The 11,758-nt window shown below is 55.0% G+C and overlaps 2 protein-coding genes across 2 annotated transcripts; both read left to right on the forward strand.

Moving 5' to 3' along the window:
• The first annotated feature begins 2,343 nt into the window (after positions 1-2,343).
• LOC131275547 (ral guanine nucleotide dissociation stimulator-like) lies at positions 2,344-5,000 on the forward strand. The gene is made up of 4 exons (XM_058286224.2): positions 2,344-2,445; positions 2,856-2,966; positions 4,127-4,320; positions 4,940-5,000. The coding sequence occupies exons 2-4, from the start codon at positions 2,862-2,864 to the stop codon at positions 4,998-5,000; spliced, it is 360 nt and encodes a 119-aa protein (XP_058142207.2). The 5' UTR covers positions 2,344-2,445; positions 2,856-2,861.
• Positions 5,001-7,505: 2,505 nt separating this feature from the next.
• LOC131275692 (ral guanine nucleotide dissociation stimulator-like) lies at positions 7,506-10,833 on the forward strand. The gene is made up of 6 exons (XM_058286753.2): positions 7,506-7,715; positions 8,001-8,104; positions 8,577-8,661; positions 9,006-9,080; positions 10,017-10,050; positions 10,370-10,833. The coding sequence occupies exons 1-6, from the start codon at positions 7,578-7,580 to the stop codon at positions 10,420-10,422; spliced, it is 489 nt and encodes a 162-aa protein (XP_058142736.2). The 5' UTR covers positions 7,506-7,577; the 3' UTR covers positions 10,423-10,833.
• Positions 10,834-11,758: the final 925 nt, after the last annotated feature.

The raw sequence follows: 11,758 nt of genomic DNA on the forward strand, positions 1-11,758 counted from the left end.
TGGGGTGTTTACAGTGGGTGACCCACTAGGGATCCACAGACCAGGGAGCTGTCCATTCACCCTGGCCCTCCTTCAATTTCCCACTGCTCTTCCAAGGGCCTAGGAGAGCTGCTGCCTTGAGGATATTCAAATAAACTCTGTGCTTACTCCTCTGGGTAGCCTCTTAGGAGCTGCAGCGCTGATGCTGGCCAGCAGGGGGCAGGCAGCCACAGCTCCAGCTGTGCCCACTGTGCCTGCTGCAGCCTCTGGCAACTGGGAAGCATCATCCAGAGGCCTTTGTGGCTACCCACCTATTTCAGACACAACATGCACCTCCCATCATTTGCAGCCATCTCCACAATCTGAGCTGGGCTGAGGCTGGCAAAGGGCCTCTGAGAACATCGCAGTTGTTCATACAGTGACTGTGCCAGGAGCACTCACCCTGCAGCAAGCTTTGGGTTCAGTCCTGGATGTGGAGTGAAAAGAATCCCTGTGGCCCCTGCCCAACGGATTTCTGCATCTGGAAGGGGAGGTGGACCAAAGCATGAGGGCAAACACAGGTTCAAGGAAAGAGCAAGTGGCATAGAGGAAGCTACACAGGGTGCTGGGAGGAGGGCTTTGGCACCGTCAAGTGGGGGGCATGGCCCAAAGGACATATTGAAGTGACACTTTCACTGTGAGTAGAAAGATGAGAGGAGCCAGCTCTGCAAATGTGTGGTAAGAGGGTGCCTGGGAGAATGCACAGCAGGGGAAGAAGCAGTGGCAGAGGGACGGTAGCAGTTTGATATGGTCATGAATTCTAAAAATAGATATTGAATTATGTTTTTAATCTGGTCTGTCCCTGGGTATGATTGAGTTATGACTGGGGCTTTGATTGTGATTCATCCACATCATTAGGCCTTTGAGTCAGCACCACTTGGTGGATGGGGACTCAGATAAAAGGCATGGCAAAGGTCAGGTTTGAGGGGTTTTGATGTTTGAGTTTCGCTGTTGGAGTTTGATTTTGAAGCCTTAAGCTGGAGCCCCAGGAAGTAAGCTCACAGAGGAAAGAGGAGTAAGATGCTGGAGGGGAGGAACCCAGGAAGCCCAAACCCTCACAGACATCAGCAGCAATCTTGCTCCAATGCGAGAGAATAGACTTTGGTAAGGGAAGTAACTTATGCTTTATGGCCTCGTACCTGTAAGCTCCTACCCCAAATAAATACCCTTTATAAAAAGCAACCAATTTATGGTATTTTGCATCAACAACCCTTTGGCTGACTAATATAGGGACCTTGGCCAGAGGAGGCTAAGAAGGCCACTGCTGATGGCAGAGCCTCACCTGAGGCTTACCTGGGGGAGCAGGTGCTTCCCAGCTCTGCTGTGTTGATCAGCAAGATTCACATTGGGATGGTGTCCAGAGAGGGAGACTTCACTCACAAGGGAGAGTGGTGAAGACAGAAAAGCACTTTGTGTAAGTCGTAGCAGGACATCCACATTTAGCCATTTTGTTGAGAAGCATGGCCCGAGGCCAGGACTATCTCCAAGGGGGGTTCATGGGGCTGCTTGTACCTGGAAGTAAAGATGTCAGGGAAGGAGGGCACAGGCAGAACAGCACAGAAGTTGAGAGGATGCACTTGCCTCCGACCCTCAATATAGTGGGAAGCCTCTGGAAGGATTTCTGGCCCAGCAGCAATATCTGACTTTCATCTCATTTCAACCACATCAAGATACAGACTTAGACAGCAATCCAGGAGTGGGAGTGAGTTTATGAAGATCACACAGCCCTGCCCAGGGCTGATTTGAGTTATATTCAATGTTCCCTCCATCACCTTCCTGTTTATTCCATGTCTATATCTGTGAATTCAATCTGTTACACAAGACTATGGGGTTTGCAGTGTTTGCCCAACATTGACTTAACCATGTGCCCAGGATGCAGATGCTAGAATGATTCCCAGTGTATTGGGCAGGAGAGTTGGGAAGCCTCAGAAACTAGTGTGGTGTCACAAAACTGAAAAGAAAAGGGAGTCAGGTCTGCACCCAGGTGCGTCGCCGAGCCAGGGCCGAGCTGAACACAGGCCTTCCAGGAAGCTGTGGGGAGGGACGTGTGGGCAGAACTTTGACCAGTTAACAAGATGATCTGGGTGAGGGGGATAGACAGACAGACATGCAGAGGGAGTTTTGTGGAGTTTTTAGTCCTGAGAGGGCACTGGGAAGGGGACTGAAGGAGGTGACCTCACTGCCTTTGTCACAGACCCAAAAGAACTTGGAACCCTGGTAACCAGGCCCCCAGATTCCAGAGGCAGCCCCTTCCCAGCTCACTTGGCAGGAGACGCTCGACAGAGCAGGATGTTCTCCTGCTGCGTTCGCAGACCCTGAGGCTCAGGCCTCAACCAAAGTAGGAATGAGTCCTCTTCTGGTGGCTTTCGAAATTGGCTCAGGCCTCAGCCACAAAGCCCCAGGCCACTGACCAGGAGGTCCCCAAAGGTAACATGGGGTGACCTAGGAACAGCCAACTGAGCACCTGCCACTACTGAGCTCCTGCCTTGGCAGCCCCATGTCCCATCCACCACCCAGTGTGGGGGAGGCATAAGCAGGGGCCACCCTGGGAAGCAGCAGGCTGTCAGGGATGGGAACCCAGTAGGTCCTTCCCTGTCACCTGCCAGGCCATGGCTGGAAGGGTGGGAAGGTGTGTCTTGGGGGTGGCTCTCATGTGGATCAGTGTTAATCCTGAGCCCTGAACTGTCATCTCCTCTCCAATGGGGCTGCAGGGAAAGGGTGACCCCCATTTGGGCCTGACCTGGATCTTGGCTCCAAAGAAGTGCTGCATCCCCTGTGGTTTGGGGAAGGCCTCTCACTGACCCTCTTGTCCCACCTGCTGGGCACTGTGTTTGCAGAACTCCATGCAGATGGTGGGGGAACAGCTGGAGGAGGGGCTCGTCTACACCATCTACATAGAGAAGGTGCAGGTCCGTCGAGGCCCTGGCCAGGGCCAGCGCTGGTACCAGGTGGGAGTAGGGATCAATGGGGTATGAAACAGCAGGGTGGGGGGGGGCCTATCTCCCATCTGGCATTCCCCACTTTCTCTCCCAGGGCTTTCTCCCCTGATGTGCCCAATAGCCCACTTCCCAAGGAATCTGGGGCCCCACAACCCTCCACCGCACTGCCATTCCATGGACCAGGGGGAGGTCACCTCAAAAGTTTAAGAACCTCAGAAAGGAGGCCTTAGCAGGGATTTCCCTGCAGGGTGGGCTGCAGGGTGGGCCCACGTCAGATCTGTGTGCATTCGGCTGCTGTATTTCTGTTTCCACTCCTTGGCCCCATGTCCCCGGGCAGCAGTCTTCATGACTGTCCTCCCACACGTGCCCCAAGCCACACAGCTCCTCTCCTTAGGAGGGCTCTTGCCATCTCCCATGACCATCCTCTTGCCCTTCTCAGGTCAGGAGCTGAGGCCTGACTTGGCTGCCAATATTCCAGAAGCGAAGAGGCTTAGAGCAGCGGTTTGGCCTTCAGTGCTGCTGGACCTGGAACATTCCTTTCCTTTTCCCCTTTCAGCACTGGTGCCCTGTGCACCAACCATGGGTCCTAAGCAATATTCCCTCCCCCCACCCCGGTAGAGGCTCTTTGGAATGGGCGGGGTGGGTAGAGGACACACAGACAGCCCTTTCACCAGCGACTGACACGGGAACTGCCTAAGGCTGGAGCAGTTCCATCATCATTGGCTGTCTCTGTGGGTGGCAGCATCCCTGCAGCCCATATGGAATTGTCTCTTTGCATTTTCCTTTAGTTTCCTGGTCTTAGTTCTGGGTGGCAAATGGCATCATGTTGTGGCTTTGGCCCCATGAGCAGTGGAGGAAGTCGTTTACTGACCAGGTGGGTCTGCCGGACCCTGAGGTGTCAGTTCAGCTCCTCGGCCCTGCAGTGGGGTGTCTCCCCCAGGGACACCCAGGCCCTTGTCCTTTGCCAGGTCTGGAGTCTCACCTTTCAACTACCTCCTCACCTCCAAATCAAAAGGAGGCCGAGGACCTTTCTCTGCTGGAGGCATGCACGTGACCCTGGCCTCAAGGCGCTGAGGGCTTGGATACAGCAGGACTGCCCAGAGCCCCAGCCCCACCCGGGGGTCCCCAGCTCTGCCCCTCAGCACATGTGACTCTTCTTCCCACCCTAGAGGATGAATGTCTGGGCCCGCTCGAGGGAGGAGCACCGCATGGTGCGCATGGTCAAGGCAGGCCCGTGGGAGAACCTGGTCGAGCACCTGGTGCCTGCCTTCCAGGAGGGGGACCTTGTCTTTGTCAAGACCTTCCTGGGGACATACCGGGTGTTCACCACCACCGAGCAGGTCCTGCACCTGTTGTTCAGAAGGTGAGTGCCCGCCCCGTCCCTGCTGCCTTGACTGCTCTGCCCCCAACTTACTTGTGTCTCAGAAGTGTCATTTCACCCACCGGCCTCAGTTTCCTCCTTGGGCAGGAGGGGGGTCAGGGTACCTACCTGCAGGGTTGATTGTAAGGACTAAGAGTGAGGATGCATGGAAAGTGCTTCCCTGAGCCTGGCTCCCTGGGCAGGGAGGCTGGCGGGGCAGGGTTGTTCCTTAACAGGATTTTCCTCCTCCCAGTGAAGAGGCTCCCGGGCTCCCCCACTTACTGACCCCGAGTTTCCTCTTTACTCAGGGAGTTTGAGGTCCCTTTTGGGCCTCTGACCTTGGTGGGTAAGAGGAGGGACCAGTGTAGCCCGTCAGAGGGGTCCAGGCCCACCCTATGCCTGAGAAGGTGCCACTTAGGGCACTTCTTCATCAAGTATATACATCAAGCGTCTACTAGGCACAGGCACTTCCTTAGGCAGCTTCACGCAGTGAACAAAGCCAGCCAAAGTCCCTGCCCTTCTGGGTTCCATTGGAGTTGGGGCTGCAGGCTGTAACAGGTGTCACCTTAAGCAGGGGTACTCTCAAAGAGAGTCAGCTGTGACATGCCCACGTCTCCTCTAGATATGGACGGAGCCTCCGTGGCAGAGACAGGCAAGGAGGAGGCCTGGAAATGAGGAAGTGAGTGCACTTGGGGGGGGAGGGGCTCTCCTCCCCAGAGACCAGTGTTGGAGTTTGGGGGACAGGTGGCAGGGAAGGACTGGGCAGAGCACAAAGCCCCGCCCATCTTATGAGCTCCCTTGAGAGTAGAGTCCAGAGGGCTTCCCCCTCCACTTGGAAAGGCATCAAGGGAAGCTGTGGGTGGGGTCCTGGGGCACTGGCTGCAGAGGACACTTGCCCAGCACAGCCCAATCACACCCCAGGAGCCCAAACACCACCTTGTGCAGACCCACAACAGGAGGTGGTGAGCAGCCAGCTCCAAAGCTGCCCTGACCTCACTCCTGTCTGCCTGCATGGATGGCAGGGTGGCTGCACTGCTGACGTTTGGGAGGGCAGTGTCAGTGGGAAGAAGAGACACACACGATGCATGGCAGAGGATGAGGCAGCTGTGCGGGGCAGAAGTTGCCTGGGGGGAGGGCCACGAGGGCCTGGGGGAGGAGGACAGATCTTCTTCCCTTATCCCTGACATATTGAAGAAGCTCCCACTGTGTGTCCATGCCCGGCTATGGAGAGACCAGTCAAAACCTCTCCTGTCCTTATGGACCTGATTTTCCAATGGGAGGGTTCCTGGGGCAGCGTGGAAGGAAAGGCCCGTGTCTGACTCTGCTGCCCCCTCCTGTCCTCAGCACCGTCTCCTCGCTGCTGGGCACCTGGATGGACCAGTATGCTGAGGATTTCACAGAACCTACAGGCTCGCCCTGCCTCAAGCTGCTGGTGGGCTACGCCCAGGTGTATCTTCCTGGCTCTACCCTGGAGTGCTGAGCCATAGCTCTACTGTCAGGGAGGAGCCATCTGGAGCCCATTGAGACAGAGCCAAAGGGTGAGGGCGCCTCAGGATGGGAGTATGTGAGCTTGTGGGGTGAGGACCGGGACTGGACCCATAGGCAGGGACTACCAGGGATTGCCACCAGGTCAGGAACAAAGAGGAGCCCCAGAGAAGTCACCTGGAGACTGAAGTCTGGGAACAGTTTTGGGGGCTGGATCTTCCCCAGAAGGTAGTGGGAACTTCAAGTGGGAGCTTAAAGACACTTAAAGAAATTCACGGTGTGGAACTTACCTCTTCTGCAGCTCATTTGTCAGCCCCAGAGCAGCAAATGCCTCCAGGACAACATCCACTGCCAATTCCACCACCTGTGGCAGTCACAGGGACACTTCCAGAGCCTGAAGAAGCTCCATCTCCACCTCTGCTGCCAGCTCCTGAGTTTGTCCCAGTGCTTGGACAACAAATAGAGCCTGAAGCATTAGGTGATGTAGCACCAGCTCCGGAGCTGAAGGTGGCTCTAGCACCACCACCCCTTCTACCCACAGTGCTAGGGCCTGTGACACCTGTGGAGGTACCATCAATGCCGACTCTGATGGTAGAGACAGCTCCATCCTCAGATGTTGCACCTGCAGCCATGCTGGAAGAAGTCACATCACCATCTCTATCACCAGTTCCTGAGCTGGAGGCACTCCCACCACCACCTCCAGAGTCACCTACACATTTCAAGTCAGTGCCCTTTATGGAACCACAGCCTCTTAATTTGCCTTCAGCAGCAACAGCTCTTGAGGGGGAGGCAAGTCTGGCACCACCACCAGAGCCAGTGCCAAGGCTCGACCCAGCACTGGGGCAGGCCAAACCCCCAGAACCTTCCTGCACTTGTACTTTGCTTTTGGAAATCAGGCTGAGTGAGGAGAATGCTAACCTCCTGGCTTTCCCTCCGGAGCTGGTGGCACAGCAGCTGACCCGAATGGATGTGGTGAGCAGCTGGACATGATAGGGTGGGGCTGGGAGGCTCTTCCTTCTGGGAACTGCTGCCCACCTTACCACCTCCTGAATCAGAATCTTAGGATCTGGGTTCAAACACTGGCTCCACTCCCAGAATTTCAACCTGGGCAAGTTTACTACTCCCTAAGCCCATGCTTCACTCCTCTGGAGAGTAGATATTGGACAGTAACCATCTCTGCCTCATGCACTGACTGGGAACATGACATGAGAGCAAAGAAATAGAAAGCCTGAGGGGGCTTCATCATGGAGGCTTGAAGGAGCTCACTGTGGTGCAGCCAACCCCATGGTGTCCCACACAGTGCTGGTGCTCTCCATCACATTGACACTAGATAGGCCCTTATGTGTACTGGGTCCTTAGGCAGGGACCCAGAGGCTTGGGTCCCCACAGGGACCATGCACCTGACCACATGGCATCCGAGGATGCATTATAATGAGGGTTGATGGTGCTACCTGGGCCTGTGGAAGTCTGAGGCACCTTGGGGGCTGGGGGCTGTGAGATGGACTTGAAAATGGAGCTCTCTCCCCTGTAGGCCTTGGGGCTGAGGACTCTAGAGTGCTAGGTCCCCTCAGGGAACAATGAACACACCCTGTCCTCAGCCTGCCAAGCCCCACCTGAGACCACTGGACCCTGGCCTAGGTCAGGAGGGCCTAGGGGATCTGAGCTTGGCATGGTTCCTGACATCCCCTCCTCCCCAGGATCTCTTCAGGAAGGTGGTGCCCTATCACTGCCTGGGCTCCATCTGGTCCCAGCGTAACAAAAAATGCAAAGAAGAAATGGCGCCCACCGTCCATGCCACCATCACCCATTTCAACCGGGTGATGAACTGCGTCATGTCCACCTGCGTCGGGAACCAGAGCATGAAGGACCCAGCCAGGGCCAGGGTGGTGGAGCACTGGATCGAGGTGGCCAGGGTATGTTCAGGGGGCTCTCTCTGGTGTCCTGAAACCCCACTTTATACTTATTGGCTCTCAGGACCACAGGCCCTCCTGGCCTGTAGCACAGTCCTGCACTATCCTCCCTTCCCAACAAGGCTACCTCTTCAGGATGGCTATGGGTGTCACTCTGTGTCCATGACGTGCCTCAGGGCCTCCATCAGTGTCTGTCTCATCCAGGGAGTGGATATCAGCTGTGGGAGCTGAAGCTGGAGCAGGGGGACACTCACACCCACTCTCATGGTGTATCTTTCTCCCTCCCAGGAGTGCCGAATCCTCCATAACCAATCATCCTTCTATGCCATCATCTCTGGTCTCCAGAGCTATCCACTTCTCTGTCTATTGAAGACATGGGAGGAAGTTTCCAGGTGGGCAGGCCTCTCTCTAGGGGACATAAGATTGGGTGAGGGACCTGGGGAAATCGCCACTTAGGGAGTCTGGGATGTAGCAGCTCCTGGGTAGGGCCAGGCAGATTGTAGCTCTAGGTCTCCATATCACCTGAGGTGAGCTGTTTTGCCTCAACACTGCTCCCCTCCTCCGTCCCTTATGGAGTGGAGCCAAATGGGAGCATGTTAAGTGTTTGCTTCTCAGTAACACACTCTGTCCAAATGAAAAAAGCATGTGCAAAAAGAGCTGCTGATAGAAAGGGATGGGAGTCCCTGCTGTGCACACATGAGAGCTCAGCTCACTAGTCCACACTGTCCTGCAGTGCTCAGATTTACCCAGTTTCAACACCACCCACCCAGGCAGTCCGGGTCCCAAGCAGCTAAAAGAAGGTGGTTCAGCCCTTACTCCCTCCCCCCCACTCCCACCTTTTCCTTCCTTCTTGCCCTCCCCCAGGGACAGCTTCTGCCTCTTTCTGACTCTGTCAGAGATTTACTGGAAGGAGCACAACCTCTCCCATGGCAGTGAGCTGATCATCAAGGTAAAGAGGAGGCTGGGGTCAGGGCTCAGGAGGTGGGGTGTTTAGTTTTTCACTGAAAGTTTCTGTGAAAACATCCAGCCTGGCCTATTCTGGAAGAAGATGAAGAAGGATGTTTGGCTCATGGGCAGGGGGAGGGGATCATTGTAGGGCTCAGTGCTGTGTCCTCACACCATGGATGAAAAAACGGGCTCAAGAGAGCAGTCCGTATGCACAAGGTCATTCTGGGGACATTGTGCATGTGGTGGCAGCAGATTTCCCGCAGTCCACTATTCCCAGGTGCTCAAGACCCATGGGACAATGGGTGAGGGGGAGGGCCTCACTGACCTCATTCTCCACCCTGGCAGAGGTCCATCTCTAAATTCTCCACCCTGGAGGCAAATCCCCAAATAGTCCAGAAGCAGCACCAGCAGCAAGAGAGGGTGAGTGTGCCTGAGGCCAAAGGAGTTGGGGTGAGGTGGCCTCCAAATCAGAATGGGGGCCCTTCTCAAGCCTGTCCCTCTAGTCCACTGAGCCTGGAAAGCCTCCCTTCAATGTCCCTTCTCCTGGCCTTAGGACGGTGAGCTGTGGGAATCCTGGGGGTCTCCTTGCAGCCAGTCAGAGCAAGAACGTTGAGGGGCTGACTCAGGGTGGCTGGAGTAGGGGAGGGGTACACATGGTTACTGAAGAAAAGTCAGTCCTGGGAGGTGGCTGCAGAGGAATTTGGGGTCTTTGGAGGCTTTAAGGGGAACTTAAGGGTTACAGCAAAGTGTCCTAGAGGAAGGCTGGGTGGTCCCTGGAGTCTGAGACTGAGGAGTTTCCCAAGTGGGGTCTTGGGGGGACCTGAGAGCCTGTGCTCATCCCCACCCTATCCAATGCCACCGGGTGACATTCAAGGTGTGGTCCCATGCCTGAGAACTTTCCTCACACAATTTTTGCTTTTGGAGTATGCCATGCCAGAGTATCTGGATGTGAGTTGTTCGGGGACCAGGGTAGGGTGGGAAAGGGGCCCTGAGCCTTGGGTGGACAGGTCCTTCTGTGAGCCCTGAGCTCTCAGCAGTGAGCACATCATGTCTCCTGGGAGCCTCACAGATGTCCTGGGAGCTGGGGTGCCATGAACTTCTTACAGAAGAGTAGATGGAGGCTGGTCCAAGGGGCCTTCTCTCCATTGGTTCATCACAACTTGGACTGGAAGGTCTCTGTCACCACTCCCAGTCCCCACTAAAGGAACTGAGGGGCTTGCCTGAGTCCATCTGTGGTCTGGGCTGCCCAGTGCATGTTGAACCTGCAGTAGTAAAGCATGACAGGGGCAGAGGGGCAATGGGCTTGGCAATGGCTAGGAGCCCCTTTATGATGAATGCAAATTCTCTGCCTTCCAGGGAAGGAAGATTAATTTTGAAAAAAAAAAGGAAGGTGAGTAGCTGTGGCCATCACTACAGGGGTAGGGCTGGGGTGGGGTCAGGGTGATAAGCAGAGACCCTCCCGGGCAGGACCCCCCAGGGCTGCTCATAGCTTCCTCTGAAATTGAGGGGGATAGTGGGTGGGGTTGTGCATGGGATGAAAACAACTTCTAGGATGATGAGCTGTGTGAAGTCAGCCCTGAGGGCAGGCAGAGCCTGGAAGGGAGTGAAGAGGTGAGGGATCCACAGGACTAAAACCAGCCCCTGGACCCCGTCCCACCCAGCAAGCCCACCCAGGTTTTGATGATACATCTTCCTTTCCTTGGCCCCAGGAATACCAGATGGTGGAGGAGCTCCAGCAGCTCCAGGCGGGCTGCTGCTATGAGGCCCTTGTGCCACATGAATCATTTGGAGCCTGGTTTGCGGCCATGGAGCAGCTCAGTGAGAAGGACCAGTGAGGCCAGGACAGAATCAGGCCATAGTAGGAGCGGGATGGCCCTGGTGGCTCCTGGGTCACCATAAGACCCTGCAGTTGGCTCCTTTCATGTTTTGAAAACCTGTCCTGTGGGTTTGGGTCCATTCCTTGCTCTCCAGGATGCAAGAATTGTCAGGGACCTCTCATGCATTTCCTGTCCAAGACCTGGACTCACACATACCTCCCAGGTGCCCTCTTCTCTTTCCATGTAAAATAGCATTTAGAGACCAAAATCTACACATGAGAGGAGGATTTTGCTACCAGATTTTCTTTACTTACAGGCCTGTTCAATAAAGAGAGCTAGAAGCTCTTTTTTATTTATCGAGAAAGTGGATTATTTCAGACATAGATCAGGGACATATCAGGGAAGTGCCTGCCTGGCCTGGCCCACTGAGGTTGGGGTGAGCAAAACTACTTGGCCAGGCAGACCTGGGAAGGGGGACCCTGAGCTGGCAGGCATCAGGGCCATTTAGAATTTCCCCTTTTGGAACTTGGGTCCCTTCTTCATACTCCCCAGAAGGGCTGAGATAGCTCTGTCCTTCACCTTGGCATCCACAGGTGTGTTTTGCTTCAGGAGAAGAAAATGGTGATGGGCTGAGGGATCCATAGTGTAGTAAACTTTTGCACTGTGTGGGATCTGCAGCACTGGGGGGTGGGATAGAAGGGGGGTCAGCTGTGCCCTGGAGGACCCCAGGACACCCCAACACTTGTGTCCACATGAGAGAAGGCCCCAGCCAGGGACCTCAATTCCCTATTCCAACTCCAGAACCATAAAGGAGCCCTGGGAGTGACACCTGCCTGAAGGAAAGACTCTGCAGAGGTGCAGCTAACAATGAAGGACACTTATTTAAAGAGTGACTCTGACTCTAACTGCCATCCTCAGAATGGAGCTGCCATGAGGTCATGTACTCTCACCACCATGCCCTGCCAGCTTCACTGCTCAGGATCTAGGGGCTGAAATTGACTTTCTAGAACCCAGTGCACATACACCACATCCAGCACTACCCAGGACAAGACCACTAAGGCCCAGCAAAGACCACCTGAGCCAGGCCTTCCGAGCGGGATCCTAAAGTATTTACACTTTGACTCTATTTTCCAACTGTCTTTGTGGCCTAGAACAAGCTAGAAAGAAACACCAGGCTGGAGTGACTGCTCTGGCTTCAGTGACATGGTGACTCATCTCCTTTCTTAATTGCTCCAGTCCTCAGTCTTCCTGTTCTGTAGGACAGGTCCTTCTGCCCTATTT

The sequence above is a fragment of the Dasypus novemcinctus genome, chromosome 23, assembly GCF_030445035.2.
Source record: "Dasypus novemcinctus isolate mDasNov1 chromosome 23, mDasNov1.1.hap2, whole genome shotgun sequence".
In the NCBI taxonomy this organism is placed as follows: domain Eukaryota; kingdom Metazoa; phylum Chordata; class Mammalia; order Cingulata; family Dasypodidae; genus Dasypus; species Dasypus novemcinctus.

Excerpts from the sequence above, each read along its gene's own strand:
- LOC131275692 (XM_058286753.2), top strand. The coding sequence starts at position 7,578 with ATGGCGCCCACCGTCCATGCCACCATCACCCATTTCAACCGGGTGATG. Across the intron at positions 8,662-9,005 it reads GCAGTGAGCTGATCATCAAG|AGGTCCATCTCTAAATTCTC; the intron begins GTAAAGAGGAGG and ends CCACCCTGGCAG. Across the intron at positions 10,051-10,369 it reads TTTTGAAAAAAAAAAGGAAG|GAATACCAGATGGTGGAGGA; the intron begins GTGAGTAGCTGT and ends CCTTGGCCCCAG.
- LOC131275547 (XM_058286224.2), top strand. The coding sequence starts at position 2,862 with ATGCAGATGGTGGGGGAACAGCTGGAGGAGGGGCTCGTCTACACCATC. Across the intron at positions 2,967-4,126 it reads AGGGCCAGCGCTGGTACCAG|AGGATGAATGTCTGGGCCCG; the intron begins GTGGGAGTAGGG and ends TTCCCACCCTAG. Across the intron at positions 4,321-4,939 it reads CTGCACCTGTTGTTCAGAAG|ATATGGACGGAGCCTCCGTG; the intron begins GTGAGTGCCCGC and ends CGTCTCCTCTAG.